The 16,459-nt window shown below is 41.7% G+C and overlaps 1 protein-coding gene across 1 annotated transcript; it reads right to left on the bottom strand.

The window, feature by feature from the left end:
* Positions 1-201: 201 nt before the first annotated feature.
* Positions 202-16,361, bottom strand: urb2 (URB2 ribosome biogenesis homolog). Its single transcript, XM_086026763.1, has 12 exons — positions 16,293-16,361; positions 14,303-14,446; positions 14,000-14,176; positions 12,710-13,761; positions 12,463-12,601; positions 8,775-11,148; positions 7,945-8,105; positions 7,483-7,593; positions 6,232-6,474; positions 4,103-4,199; positions 2,532-2,665; positions 202-797 (listed from the first exon to the last, which is right to left on the bottom strand). Exons 2-12 carry the CDS (start codon positions 14,426-14,428, stop codon positions 600-602), a joined length of 4,812 nt encoding a protein of 1,603 aa, XP_085882889.1. The 5' UTR covers positions 14,429-14,446; positions 16,293-16,361; the 3' UTR covers positions 202-599.
* Positions 16,362-16,459: the final 98 nt, after the last annotated feature.

The raw sequence follows: 16,459 nt of genomic DNA, 5'->3' as shown, positions 1-16,459 counted from the left end.
TCCCATTGATTCAGTTCAACACTGCTACAACTCCATTAGCAAATGAGCAACGTAGTTTTTTGTGTGCCTGTGTTGTGCGCGTGCGTGTGTGTGTGTGTGTGCGTGCGTGCGTGGATGGGTGTGTGTGTGTGTGTGTGTGTGTGTTGGGGGGGGGGGATCCTACTTGAAATAGCCCGGTAAAAAAATACTTCATCTAAAAAATGACAATTGCAATAAATTTTACTGCACCCAGGAGAAAGCACATGTTAAAAAAGCGACAGATATGCTCATTTGTCTTTAAAAAATGTGAAAAAACATACCAACACAACTGGATGCCACAGCCTATCAGACAATTTGTTGAGAGATGGGCATTTTACAAAAAAATCGTGGTCCGTTTATCGCCTTCCACCGTCCATTTATCCGCCATTTTGTCCAGCCGGACCAACTAATAATCGCCTATAGGCCGGACCGATTATCATTATTATCAACGAGCTTCTGTTAACGTTTCCGACTACCAACTTTGACAAATTACCACTGGCTCTGGTAGTACATAATTAATCTAAATTACATATCACAATTTTAGGGCCACCTGGACCCAAATTGGAGCCTGTTGTATCTTTTCAAACAGTGTATTTGTCCTCTCCTAGTCCCTGGAGTTTGTGGTAGTGGGTGTAGCTACTGTAGAGCTCGTTGAAAACCTCACGGACTCCGGTCTGCAAGCCTGTTGTTAAAAACTTGATATCCTGCTCCAGACACAAGTCCAATATGTGGTAGATTCCCTCTGTCAGGTGCATCTTGATGTCTGGCCGCAGAGTAACCTGAAGAGACAAGAATAAGAGCTGTAGTTGAAGAATAAAAGCGCAGGCCTTCAAATAAGGTCGGCATCTAACACATTAATTTAACTTGAACCATCAAAAACTAGCTTCAAGATCATTTTGATGGTACACTGGCTGGTAGCATTGAGTATAGAGTCTCTGTTGTCATGGCAACCCCAGATTGTTTACTTTAGTGCTCTATTTTTCCTTGACCAGCCAGGAGATCTCTCATGTTGTGTTAGCATTAGCATTGGTCCTAAAATTACTCTTCAAAGTTGTGTGCAGTGCTGGTATGCTATTAATAACACGTTAAAATGATCAGAAAATGCATATTTCAAGATATGACGTTATAAACTGGGGCACACACCAAGTTATGTGAAGGTGTACATACTCAAAGGGGCATGCAAAGAGAAGCCAGGGCACACGGTTGCCATGGCTATCATATGTAATGCATATCCAGTTAATACGTTTCATAACAGAAGACCTTGACCCAAGGCCAGTGGTTGAAAGGAGAAACGAACAAGCGTAATACATCTACTATGTGTCAAATAGAAAAACATTGAGCAGTCAAGAAGGGAATGATGATGACGGATGTCGTTAGCAGAACATCAAGAGCTTTCGAATGGCAATACAGTGATGTCCATGCTACTCATTTACTGCCAGTGACAGCAATATACAGTATGTCAAAGATGCATGTTAACTGGGAGCGAATGAGATTTAAAAATATAATTTTTGACCAACTCTGGTGGTGAACACTTTGACGGTGGTACTTGGAGAGCTAAGTATTTGTTTTGGTGGTACTTAGCGTAAGAGGTTTGAGAACAGCTGGTTTAATCAATTGTTTAGTACTACTCATTTCAATTGCTTTTGTTCACCGCGGGCTCTGTCTCGAGATAGATTTGAATTTTTTGACTACTATGTCAATTTGCATCTTTGTGTGAAGCCATATTTTTAATTCAAATTTTAAAGTAATGCTGCCTTTATAAATACACAATTCGCTTAGCCGTTTTGGTCAAATAATACAAGACTGCTTCTGGGAAAGTTTAATGCGTGTCTCAAATAATCAGGATTGAGACAAGGCTAAATTACATTTGACTTGCATGAAGTTCTCACTTTTTAAAAAGTCAAATTTACACACATCACAGTGTTTGATGACTTAAATGGACCCCTCCTCCTGCCTTTTTCCATCAGCCTGTCCATTCATTTGGCCGCCTGTCCATGTCCTCTTCAAAATGTGTTAATTCTATTGCAAAACGCTGAGTCAAGTAGGCGTCGCATTAATACAGAGGAGCCGAGCCATGTTCACGAGCCAGACATGACTCACCGCGCCTTGAACTAACATCAAGTCAAAAGCTTAATTCCAGCACATGGAGCTAGAGTAATCCCGAGCCCCTTTGCGCAGATTTAAGAACATTTCAAACAGCGCTGACAGAAAAACGTCCTCGACTCGCCTTCTCAGCGTCGGAATCTCACAGCTCTGCTGAATGTTAATGTGAGCCAATAGCGCTACATCGATACCACTCTCTCATTTGTGTTTATGCACGTACATGTGCGAGTGTGTGTGTGTCCGTGTGTCACTCACAGCTGCATAAAAAGCAGTTGACACGGATGACAGATGGTTTTGGATTGGTGACTATGTATGACTGTGCGTGACGTCCGTCACCCGTTAAGGCTATTTTCCAATGCTAATATTGGAAAAATAAATCACAGAAATCCTTCAAGTGTGTGTGTGTGTACCTTTTGCAGTTCTGTGACGTATTGAGCCACCATGAAGGCAGACAGTGTAGTGAAGTTCTCAGAGATGGCAGCAATGTGCGAGTACATCCTTTCTACGAGCCGGGAGCACTGCAGATACACCTCACTTTCTCCACCTAAAAAAAGATATTGACATGATTCATTAACCTTAAATACGTGAACGTCAAATACACTATCAGATTGCTGCTGCAATAAAACAAGACAAGATGTCTCCAAAGCAAAGTCATAACTCAATGACATGACGAAATAGGGTTAATTAAAGTAGCAGATGAGGGGTTTGTGGAAAAAGTATAAAGGACTAATAAAACATATAAAGCATTATAATAAAGCATTTTCATTGTGATTGAAAAAAATGTACAAACTGTCTATGTTCAATTTCTGTTGTATATCAACTTGTGCCGCTGTTTGTGCTGACGGGCAAGCGAGACACTTAATATTGTTATGGTAATATTCTTTCAAAACAATTTTCTCATACATTGGCCTTCAACCATATGTAAAATGGGTTTTAGGTCTCTGAGTAATGAGTTTTTGGAAAACTCTAGTGAGAGTAATTTTTTAAAACTGTTTTTAATGTTGGATTTACTTAAAAAAAAATCGCTCTTTTTATGAAAACAAAAGTCTCTTTTACGTAGACACAAAATTGCCACGTTATAGTTGCGATGGAAAATGCTTTTCAATTTATCTGCCTTTGCCTTGGAGGCAGAACACAGCGTAGCAGGATATTGCCAAAACAGTGTGTGCTTTCACACTAAGACAGTTGTCAAAGTGTGGTACAGGTACCACTAGTGGTATGTTGGTTCCCTCTAGTGGTATTGAGAGAAGAAAAAAAAAAAATCAATGAGTACAGTTACATTGTATTTAACTTTTTATTTAATACATTTGCATTCAGTCTTTGTGGACTGCTTTAATTTTTTATTAATTGTACATTTTCATTGAATCATTATTTAGGTACACTTTTTTTAAAAAAAAATTTTAAGTGTTGTATTAATGTTCAAACTGTGCATGTTCCAGTGGCTTACAATATTATCCAATATTTGAGGAATAACAATCGATTTTGACAAACAATTCTGCAACCATGCTATTTTATTTTAATGTTGGTTACGATGGTGGTACTTTGAGAGTTAAGTATTTTTTTTAGGTGTACGTTTTAGAACCACTGCACTAAGACATCCCGCAATTAGATAATGGCGATGTGATCCCCTTTTTTCATTGTTGTTGTTTTCCGGACATAACTTTCTTCTGGCCCCTGATTAGCTACAACAGCAATTGGGGATGATAATGCCAGTTTAGGTTTTTTTCCCATCATTTTGGCAGCTTGTAAATGCACACACATTGGTGTGGAGTGGGATATTTTTTATACTCGACTTGAAATTTAAAACACTAGATACATGTACTTTTTCCGTCAAAAGACAAAGACTATTGTTAGAAGTTAAGAAACCTAATAATAAGCCTTTCACATATCCAATTTTCCAAGCAGATGAAATATTATCCTTGCTCAGACAAAAGTGTGAGTTTGAGGTCCGTTTCATTTGATGAAAATGTGAAGAATGTACCTGTGTCGCCGGCTCCTCTCTGCCGACCTTCCTGCATGATGGAAGCCACTAGACGGTAAAAGACATTCAAGAATGATGGTGTGGCATTCAGCATCACCTGAATGCACACAAGGAAAGGACAAAATGCACTTAAGAAAATGTCAGACAAGGACGAATAACAAAACTTGATAGCACTCATGTTTGGTAATGGAAAAATGCTCAGATGTAGCACATATTTGCCATCTTCAGGTTCAAATGACTTATTAGAGTGTGCAAAACCACATTTAAAGGTTTCCAGGGAGCGTGATAAGGTTGAGAGGCTCTTCATTATGATATGCCTGCAATCAAGGAAAATTGAATCCATGATTCCGGTTGGCAGTTGTAACTCAGTCTTCAAGGAATTGGCTCAGCTTGGTTGTAGGTTAAGGACTTACTACACAGACCTAGAAATGTTTTTGGATGTCATTTCATTTCCAAGCTTTGTTGAGGTACCCTTGAGCAAGGTACTGAATGCTTGTAAAATCCGCAAGCATAGCAACATCAGTATTAAGCTACAGCGGACTGACAGAGGATGAGGACAGCAAGGGAAAACAGACATAAAAGAGGGGTGTGGATTAAAGAAGGGTGGGGGAGGGTGCAGGTGATGTCATCAACTGAAATGGTTTCCATCAGTAAATGCCAGCACTCGCTCCAACATCTCCCACCCTCCCAACACTCTGACCTATCACGCCACACCACTTCAAGCTCGCTTTCCTGTTCCACTTAACCTGCATTGTGCAGTCCAGTCACATCTTCCTCCTCTGTTCTCCTGCTTCCTCCTTCAGACTGGATTCACTTCTGCATCACCAAATTTTCTTCCCCCCTTTTCTAAAATCGCCACACTCTAACCCCATCACCTCCACCACCCTCTCTGACAGGCTCCTCCGCAGCAGTCTTTCAACTTTAAAAAAACATCTGATGCGAGTTAGCAGGTTTTTGCCTGCGTTAATTCACCACAGCTGCACTGTTTGCTACAGCGATCCAAACATGGCAATACAAACCCTAGCCGGCCCCTGAGATATAACGCGAGAAGGAATTACTAATTTGCGGACACATAATCGGTCTACCGTGTGCATTAAATACTAATTTGTGGGTTTAAAATGTCCATGCACAACTTGGACATCTGAGTAAGCAAATGGAGTGCACTTTCGCTAGAAACTGCATTATATGATATCCTTAAAGCAGTGATTCCGAACCAGGGTGCCATGGCTCACTAATGTGATGTGACTTTCCGCAATCGTATCAAATCAACCACTAAAACAGCCTTTTAACAGCTGGAAAAAAATATGCAGACTGAATAGATACATGCTCCAAGCAGACCAGGAGAAACTTGCCCATGCTTTTATCTCCAGTGAACATGATTCTTATAACGGTCTTCTTACTGGACAAAAGAGCATCAAACAGCTGCAGCTCATTTAGAACACTGCAGCTCACGTTCTGACCACAACAAAGAGATCAGAACAAATTGTATTACGGTACTCAAGTCCTAAAGGCTTTACACTGTCTCACAATCAGAATAGACAGTAGAATAGATTTTAATATTCTGCTACTGGTCTATAAATCACTGAATGGTTTGGGTCATGAATACTTTAAAGAAATGCTGATTGAATATAAGCTCAGTAGGCCTCTGAAATTTCCAGTCTTGGGTCTATTAGTGGAGTTCAAAGTAAACATGGTGAAGTTGAAATTAGCTGTTCTGTTGCACACAAATGGAATAAGCTGCCAATAGAAGTGAAGTCATCTCCGAGTGTCAATGTTTCTTTTAGTTATTTTAGAAACCTACTTTTATTCCTTTACTTTTAATGTTTGTAAGCTACTTTAGTTTTCGCTGCTTTGCTTCTGAATGTCGTTAAGTGTTGTGTTAGTAAATGCTTGTAAGTGTTGTGTCTTTGCTTGTTTGAAGCACATTGACTTGCCTTGTTTATGAAATGTGCCGTATAAATAAAACTGCCTTGCCAAAAAAAATAATGGACAAATTAAGTGAAACTGGCTAATTTCTCTCGGCACCCTTGTTGGGAATCACAAAAATAAACGTTAGGACTGACGGGAACAACCGAGAGACTGAATCATCCCTGTGTCTATTTACACACCTGCACATCGAGTACGCATACCTGAGGATGACACTGGATGATAGCAAAAAGCGCCTCATGAATAGCCAAGAACGCTGAATGGTAAACAAGTGCAGTCAGGTGGTCAAGTGGCACGGCCTGAAGCGCTCCGAGGACCAAGACTACGTGGTGAGGGTTACGGATTAGACCCTCGCTCTGGCGCAGCAGCGTCGTCATTGCTGTCACGGTAGGAATGGTGAAGGTCACAGTGAAGCCCGCGTCCTGACTGGACGACCTTACAAGAAACTGTAACAAAGTTGGATAGTTGGCATGAATACATTTTTGTGGTAGACAAACAAGAACTCCAATACATAAATAACTCTGCTATGTTGTTGGCACAGTGCTCCTTTTCAATTCTATGTCCCCGTGACTTGATTAAAAATCACGCATCGGCCGGTGATACTGTTCATCTCGAGTCGGCATTACAAAGTGGATGCCAAAAATACACATGAAGCTTTTTTTCAATGCCGCTCAATCTACTAGATCTTGTGGGTCACTTTGCCACAACGCAAGCGGACTGTCATATAAAATCATGAATATTATTCCACCTATTTGCCCGCCCAAAAATATGATTGGTTTTTCTTCCACAGCCAAATGACATTTGCTAATAGGTAATAAATAGGCGTCACAAGAATCCTACGCCACAACCACAAGGTTTTTTTTTTTTTTTAATATTTTGTGCGTGTGTGGAGGAGGGGACTGTATGTATACCATAATTGAATTATGCTGGCAAGATACAACAGCAAGGAAATCAATTTGCATAGTGCACGTGTGTTTTGAATAACTGTACAAACATTACTTTTCCTCATTATACATGATTGTATGTAGACACAAGCAGAGTTTCTGGCTCCCCTGACGCAAAACACATCAGAGCTTCATTACATGAACCAAGCATTGCAACATGTGCGCGTGCGTGTGTGATTGTCATTTGGCTTACGAGTCACTTATAATGGCTGTCACATGTTCTTCTGGCAAGCTGTGAGTGAATGATTACAGATGAAGAACCGCAGTACTACTACCCAGCTCTTGAGATTCTCTTTATAATGTATTCTGTTCCTCTCAAAGCTCTGATTGTGCACATTGAGTCATTCACGAGTGCTCTAACTGCATTAAACACCATTTGTACAAAAACCTAAGCGTACTTTTGGACACACTACATTCGAGTACAGTAGATTTAAAAAACGACTGACTGTCTGTTATGATTTTCTGGGCTAACCCGTCATGTTTATTACAGCACGTGTACATTTTGCTTACCACCATAGCAGAGAGAATTTGTGGTGCAAGGAACCACAGCGCTTTGGAGCAAGGTTCAGGCAACTGACAACAGGACAGCAGCTTGGCGATGATGACGACAGCTAGCACTTCCTGGAGACGGGTAAATAGAGGGCAGAGTGAAACAACGGGCCTTTTATACACTTTGCTGTCACAATATGAGAAACACTTGCACAGCTGAATGATGCCTAAAACAAGGCCTGTATCAAACATTAGAAACCGCACTGGAATTGATGCACTGATGGTTGGCAACACTGAAAAACTACAGCCACAATAATAAACTCACTGCTGAATTCATAGCTGACCTGACAGTCTTAAACAAAAATGAGCTTTATCTTGGTCATGGAGCTCAATACTTTGTTCAGGTGTACCTAATATTTGTGACCACCGGTAAACGTCAAGTTATTCTGTCAGTGCAAAAAAAACACGAGATGAAAAGCAAACCTTGTAATTTCCAGAGCTCAGCTTGCGAGTGTCTAACCCATCTTTGATCATATTGAGCAACATGTTGAACTGGCAAGGAGTGCTGTTCTCCAGCAGGCGGTGCAGCAGTTTCTGCACGGCTGCCTCCAGCTCACATGTGTCGGATGGGGTCAGCCATGGAGCTAAAAGTAAATAGACCAAATTCCGGATAAGCAATACGTTTAACAACTCCATTGTACTAAAAGCAAATCAGTCTTTGAATGTAACGGCATAACACCAAAAAGTATCGCGGTTGCTGTGATTTATTCTGTTGTATGAATAGTAACAAGTGGAGGATACAAAAATAAATTATGTACCTTCTGCCATACAGTTGAGGGGCCATTTCATTGTTCTGCCTATCACTATACATCACTGGTATGGATAGATGAACAAAGATACTTTACTTTTAGTAAATAAATACTTTTTGGCCCAATAAAGTGAAATTGGATCTCATAGCACACTAATGTGCTGTAAAATCGCTGCCAAAAGAGCATGTTTGGATGAGTTTGGTGAGAAAGAACTTGAGCCCCGAGTTCAACAGCATCAAACATCTCTGGAATGAACTAATAACAAGTAAAATTTCTCCCAAAAGTTCCTTAAAAGCGATTGTCGTGGAGTAAATGTATCTTGAAATAATTCTCAGCCACATCAACAACCAAAATTCACAATCTCATCCCAGAAGAGTGGAAACGCTTACAGTTGCAAAGCTCTCAATACTCCTTATTCTCACTCCCTAATACTTTTGGCCATATATAGTGTAAAAATGTATTAGTACAGCTGCAGACGTGAAGCACATTCATTAGATGACTTACCTGTCAAAAGTTTGTGTACATTTTGAATAATCTGAGCGAACAACTCATCGGTCGCATTTACTTTCTTCTCTTCGTTCTCTTCTCCTTTCTCTTCCTTCTTCCCTCCCGTCTTCATCAGCGCCATGTAGAACAGTGACAGGAAACGCAAAGATGAAACTAGGAAGTCCACAGGTCTGGCCGCGGAGTTCATCTCTTTCAGGATCTGCTGGCAGAAACCCCGATAGAGCGTGCCGTGGCTCAGGGTGGTCTCGTCACCACCCCCCGCCGCCGCCAAGGAGGACAGCTCACACCGCAGCGCGACCGCGACGGTGTCGACCACAAAGGCGGGACTAAGCGAGCAGCCGGCCTCGCTGCCGCTCTGGGCCTTCAGGACTGACTCCACAGCTGATCCCAGCGAGGATGTGGTTCTTGCAAGGGTCCGGGTCAAAGTTTGATCCATTGGTTTACTCCTTCCCAGGTAAGAGGTCATCGCCTTGGAGGTGGCAGCCAACGATGCAAGTAGAAGATGAACGGACATGATAGAGCCGCCGGGATTTGATGCGGTGTCCTCACTGGTAAGGAATGAGGCAATCTGGTCCAGATTGAGGCGCACGCTGCTGTTCCTGACCAGAATTAAGTGGACTAAATATATGATGAACTCCTGCGTGGCTTTCATCAAATCCAACCAATCGGAGCTGCTGGTGGAGCTGAAGCGTCCTTTCTTGCTGTGCCAGAGGATCGAGGACACTACGGCCCGCAGCAATGTGCTGCCATGAATGATCTTCAGAACACCTTGGACGTTTTTGCCCTCCACAAGACAAGCAAGTATCTTGAGCAGCTTCACTTGGAATCCCGCGCAACAATATTGGGAATCTGCAGCCTCTGAATAACAAGCGGTGCATGTGAGCATGAAGGCGAGGAGGAGGAAAATGGACAACAGATCCTCAGAGTTCAGTCCGTCTGGGTTGAGGCTTGATAAGATTGACAGCAGGTCCATCAACTCTTTGGTTTGAGCGTCACTCAAAAGCACAAACACTTTGCCGGACTGCGAGGACATGACCATATCCTCTACTATCGTCTGTTTCACTAAGACGGACAAAAGCTCCGTCTCACCCTTTTGTGCTTCCGGATACTTCTCGAGGGTGGGACAAATTTCAAGGGCACGCGCTGCTGTCAGAACCCCAAAAATCCTCCGCGAGATCGAACCAACAGTGGCGGAGAACAGCGGCGGCAACTCGGCCAGAATGGAGCTGCGGATAAGCTCAGAGGATATGAGGGAGACAGAGAGTTGATCTTTGCTTCTGCTCGACTGCTTGCTCAGCAACGACGTGACCAGAACATTTGCGATGCAGTTCACGTCTTGCCTGATCAGGTAGGGGGCCAGCAAAGGTAGATTAGACGTGACAACATACCAGTGGGCCACACGGTATGAACCGGAGTCCACGCTGCTTATCTGCCCGTCCCACATCTGGTCTCCTTCTGAACATAACTGCAGCTCATCTCTTGCTGAAACAAACTCGACTGCCCTGTTCAGGGACTCTGAGGTACTTGGTTTTGCGAGTAAGGCCGAGTCCAGCAGAACTTTCTTAATCTGTTGCACAGCGAGGAGCTTGAGATGCACAAAGTTGATGGGACTGCGTGGAAGTAGACGTACAGAGCCGATCTCACAATTTAGGAGATTTCCTATGCTTGTTAAGGCTGCGGCGTCGCAGTCGAGAGGCGCGTATTTGCTACAGTGGATGTGAAAGAGTGTGTCTACTTCTATCCAACTGTATCTGAGCAGGAGAACTGCCTCTTGGGTTTTTAGCTCCCATAGAGACGTGGATGCCTTTCCAGACTCTTCCAGGTCGACTTTCTTTCTTTTCTTCTTTGCTTTCCGTACCCAACTCACGTTTACTTGCGTAGCCTTGCTTTCTGTGGACAAAAGACGCAGCAGGTCGTTGAGAACTTTCTGCATCTCCTCCATCAGGCTTTGACCTTGTCTGACTAAGGGAAGAGGGGAAGCGTTGTCTAGAGTCTTCAGACTGAACAAAACAACGTGAAGGAGCTGGCTCAGATTGAAAAGCTTCACTGATGCGTCTTCTCGCTTCCGATCCCCCTTTTCTTCACCATTCACTCCATCGATCTCCATCTTCTCTGCCTCGCCGTCTTCCTTTACCAGGTCGGGCAAAACATATTTTCTCATGCTCTCCAGCAATAAGGCGCAAATCTCAAGGCCCTGCGAGGGGGGTGTGTCCAGAACGCTGGTCCTGAGCGAGGCGGCGACGCCGTCGCAGAGCAGAGGTGGTCGAGCGTTGTCGAGACACGGCTGACAGATCACCGAGAGGAGTTCCGAAAAGAAGCGGGGCAGCTGACGGAGCTTGGTGTATGTTTGGAGTAGATTGCACAGCATCATCTGTTGGGGAATGGGAAAAAAAAATAAAGTGTTGATTTAGACAGGAAAACATTACAATTCGTCAAGCTTCAAAGAGGCAGTTCTGCTAACTCTTTTATTAGCACTTTTTCACCTTTTCTTACCATTTAGCATCTCTGGGTGTTGTGCTAAACCGCTTTTGCAGCATTTTGGAAATGGCATCTTAACTTTCACTGTAATTTGTACTTTTTCCATCATTTCTTGTTTACCATTTACATTGCTGCAACCCAATATAGCCAGTGGGGAATGAATCAAAGAGGTGAAATGGGGACGTGTGAGGGTTGACGCTAAAATGAAGTAAATTAAAGCGAGAGAGAGGACTAAATGGGACAGGAGATTTGAACTATTCTTTTTTTCATGTTTGTTACCCACCAACGGATGAACTATTGTTTGTTGGGAAAAAACTTTTTTTTTTTAAATTACATTCAAACTTCCACTGCTGCAGCTAACCCAACTAACATTGTGCATGCGATACACATTTTCTTGCTTTCTCCATGTAAAACTTGCCAGAATTTAAGATTTCAGTTCAACTAGTCACACCCAGATTTCACACTCAATACATTTGTGAGTAAATTGAGATGATCTCATCATTTTTGCAATGTAGCTGTGAGATTTTTCCAATATAAATATCTGCCTTTGTACAGCAAAGGTGGGGAAATACTGCATTAAGATTTCTTAAGGTAGTAACAAATGCAAAAGTCTACTTGAAGCAAACCACGCTGAGTGATACCTCAAGTTAAAAGTCTGGGTGAGAGCTTTCCATATTTCTGCTAAAGATTATTCTTGTTATTTTGTCTAAAGGCCCTCATATTATGTCACAATGACGAATAAACACTTTTGCTTGAATTGTCACAAACCTCGACCTCTTTAGTTACCAAATCAACACTACTAACTATTAACCTGACCTGGATGACATAGAATCAACAAAGCCAATATATTTGTCATATAAACTGACACTTTTGTCTAACTGCTTTTAAACCTAATTGCCTCTAGTGCACTGTTTCCCAACCTTGACATGCACTAATTTAATGATGATCTTGTCTGAATTTATTCACAAATCAACTTGCAGACACACATAGCAATCTTAAATCATAATTTTACATCCAGTGACTTTCGCCGGCACATCACTCAGCTAATTAGTTTTAAATGGTTATTGTCGCCTGAGTTAAAGTTGTGTGAGCGGACGCCTCACCAGCAACCCCATAGTGGCAATACAGGGATGATCAGGGTTTGGTGGCTATCATGAACTAAACTCCTGTAATATTAATTAAAAAAAAAAAAAGACGACATCAAGACCTGTCTGGCACGTTGGACTCGTGTTTCCATACAGTCGGCATTAACCCAGGCTGAAGATAACAACTCGTCCAAGTCAGGTTCAAGAATCATGTGGTTGAGACCCAGAAGCACCTTCAAACAGCGATACCATGCAGGGATGCTGAAATACAGAGATGAATTTCATGTGAAAGCACATCATCACGGGTTGAAACATGCACATAACTTAGCTCCGTAACGCTTAAAGAGGAGTCGAAAATCTGTGATTTACCTAGGCTGGGCATGATCGAAGAGAATCTGTGTGAGGCTTTTGTAAAAGTTGAGCTGGACCTCTGCATGTCTTATTTTGTCTGCTGCCACATTATAAATATCCACAGACAGGGCCTGGCTAAGCAGTGATTCCACAGCCAGCAGAGCTAGGCTCCAACTTTCTGGCGAACAGGGGACATTGGAAGGGGACAAATCCAAAGCTGGCACCAATTTTGTAAGGTATCCGAAACACAGCATCCTCTGCTCTTCCTCGTTTTCTGCTCGACATTTTCTGTAGCTTTCTAAAAAGAATTTAAAAAGCAATGGCACGGTGTTTGACTTCACTGAGTAAAGCAGCGGCGGCTCACAAGAACCTAATTTGCAAAGTACGGCATTGGCTGGCCTCAGGGTGCCTTTTGTCCCACTGGTTCCACGTTTCCGAGTGTCCTCTTTGGCAGGTAGAAGCTCCTCCTTGTAGGATGCCAAGTGCTCATCTGAGAAGAGTGATAAGTGAAGGATGGAGTCTATCCTGGCCCGAACGTCTCTGCAAAGATGCTGGCGGAGACTCAGATGTGTGTGGGAAGGAGCATACTCAGCAGACGTCAGCATGTGTCTAAGGAGCAGTAGCGGCTGAATGAGCTGATTTGTCACCAAGGTGAAAACTCTGTTTGGGTTGGCTTGTTGTCGCTGAACTGATAAATACGACGTTAAAACCTGGAGTAACAACTCAAACAAATGAGCTCCGGTGGTGATTTTCTTCGGGCTCTCCTCTAGCTCTTGGTTAAGAATCACCTCAGTTGGACAGTCCAGGTCGCTTGTGTGAAGACACTCACTCGCAGTGTCAGTTATGAGTTCGGGCTGATGGCATCCCGAGGGCAAAGCTTGTTGCAATTGATGGCAGGCGGAGGAGCAGACTTTAACCATGAGACTGACCATGAGTTCGTACTTGGTGGTGAAGACAGATGAGAGAGTAGAAGATGAGAGGATTCCCTGGCACACACTCAGCAGGGTGGACACACCCACTGACAGCCTGGTGGGGGTGCTGGAACACTCCTCAAGGAGGTTGAGTAGAAGCTAGAAGCAAAAAAAAAGAAATAAATTTAAAAATAGGTCATTTGTGGGTCTTGAAGTACACTATAGAAGTGATTCCCAAACACTGTACCGCGGCAAGTTTGCCGTGAGAGATCATCAGGTGCCACCTTTTGCCCAAAGACAGCTGGGACAGGTTCCAGCACATCATTTTTAGAGTTGATGTGTGTCAAACTAAGAATTTGTCGAATACGGGAGAATCGATTTAATAACGATTACACACCTGTGCCATGCTGAGCCTCACGCTGACTGTCTTGCCCTGCTTAAGAGCGACGTGGAGCTTCCGGCTATGAAGAAAAGCATCAAGGCAACTCCACAGGCCCTCTAGCACACTTTGTGAAAACTCAACCTTTTTATTATACCAGCCTGTCAGAGCATATGTGCACCAATCCAACAGGACCTATAACAGCACAAAGTCAAGCAGTGCATTAGGTATAAATACAACTGCACTTAACATCTGTAAAAGGAGTTTAATTCAAGCATTTGAAAGATGACTTGATCAAACGCATGGATCCAGTACACGTACTTGTTCCTTGTTGGGCAGCAAGCACTGAGAGGAGATCCAGGCAAAACGTGCTAGCTTCAACTTGTCCTCCCATGGAGTGTGAGGGCTTTTTAGCTTCAGATGGATGCCAGAGTAGATGGCAGCCATTGTTGCTGCTTCTCATACCTAATAAGGATGAAAAGTGTTAGAGCAGATAAGCAGATTTTTTTGTAGGGCTACAGGATATTGGAAAAACATGAAATCTGTGATATGGATGTTGACTATGGCGATTGATATTATTGTGATATTTAACATGTACCTGAAGAAATGTCATTTTTATTATCCAATGAAAGAAATTAAAAAAAAATAAAAATACGCAGCAAAATAAGCAAGCTCAGTGTGTTTGAAGATAACTACCGGTAATGTCCAACTGGGTGGCAATACGCATTTTACGTTTGCATCTAACTGGTTGAATTCAGTTAAAAGCATACATTCCATAAAAAATAATTATTGCATGTGTTTGCAATATGCATATTGCATAGGCCATTATCGCAATATTGGTTTTTTTTCGATATATTGTGCAGCCCAAATTTGTTTGCATTATGCCATTAAACTACTGTAAGTGATTTTTTTTAGCAACAAGCCATGTAAGACTGTATAATTTATATTTAGTTACTAGAATACAACCCATCTGTGATTCTCAAAGTGTGGTGGGTACCAATGGGGGTAAATGGGCTTCCTTTAGTTGTAAGCGAAGTAACACTGAGTTAAATATTCAAACTGTACATAATGTCACAGTCGTTTAAACTTTTATTTAAATCAAATACAGTACATTCAATTACAGTTCTGCTGTTTTTAACTTTTAATGGAGTGCACTTATAAGATCTTATATCTACAACCAGATGGTGCCCAAAGTGCTTTATAAGTACAATGCAGTTCCATTTACAGTGGGTACGGAAAGTATTCAGACCCCTTGGAATTTTTCACTTTCTGTGTCATTGCAGCCATTTGCCAAAATCAAAAAAGTTCATTTTATTTCTCATTAATGTACACAATGTACACTCAGAACTCCATCTTGACAGTTTTTTAATTTTAACATATGCACAATTTTTTTCATTGAATCATAAAGTACAGTTTTTTCCATTTCCTATTTTTAAATACAGTGTCAATGTTCAAACTGTGTATAATAACATGCTACATTGGCTTGCGATAAAATATACACTTTTTAATACACATCTGCCTCGTCTTTTTTAATATTTTCATTTTATGAACACTTAGGCCTATTACTATTATACTGTGTTTCAGTCTTGGTCAATGACGGTGGTATTTTGAGAGTTTTTATTTTTAAGTGGTACATAGTACAAAGTGTGAAAACCACGATAATACATAATTAGAAGATTGGTCATTTTAGGTTTACACTTTACAGTATTCATTTAATTTGGACAGTGCCGCTAGTTACCAAGCGTGAAACATAAAATCCAGTTTACTGTCCGTCATACTTCTGAATTTATTGGTTTTTACTTTTTGGGGGTTGATTGCATGCACAACATGACGTGATCATGACTGCGGCCAGACGGTTCAGGTCATAATGAATAGTTTAATCACAAAAATACTGCATTTAATTTTGCATGAAAATTAGATACACTTACTACCAGTCAAAAAAACACATTAATATGTCCAAAAATTTGGTAATATTGTTAATGTATATATCAGTGAATGGGTTAAAACTTATGAGTTCACATTTCGACACATTAACTGGACAAACTTATTACATCACGTAAGTGTTAAAGCTCCTGCCATTTTAGTTGTGACTCTTTGGTGTCCAAGTTTAGAGGACTTAAAACTTCTACGCACACTGTTTGTGCTATGAAGAGACGGCTAGTCATGTAGCCCACTAAGCTAACGACCACCTCAGCTAATAGCAAAGCCTACTTTTCGTATGCGAGCAACAAGAGCAAACGCTACCTTGCCACATCGCCATTTATGAAACATAAATAGACACACTTAAGCCACATTAATTCATTCAACTTACGATTTCTCAGTTCACACGTGTCTCCTGTTTTCACATCTCTATGACCTTTCAACTTTTACCCGGCCCACTAGGCAAAAGCAGTAGAGAATCGATGATGAAAACTGTTTGGTTGCATTTTCTGGACAAAGTCGTCATGAAAACATTTTCGACAATATACATTATTGATT

This window comes from Filicampus tigris, chromosome 3, assembly GCF_054856515.1.
Source record: "Filicampus tigris isolate MCC_2025a chromosome 3, RoL_Ftig_1.0, whole genome shotgun sequence".
Lineage (NCBI taxonomy): Eukaryota > Metazoa > Chordata > Actinopteri > Syngnathiformes > Syngnathidae > Filicampus > Filicampus tigris.
The sequence above is the reverse complement of the archived record's forward strand: the minus strand, read 5'-3'. Positions and strand labels throughout refer to the sequence as shown.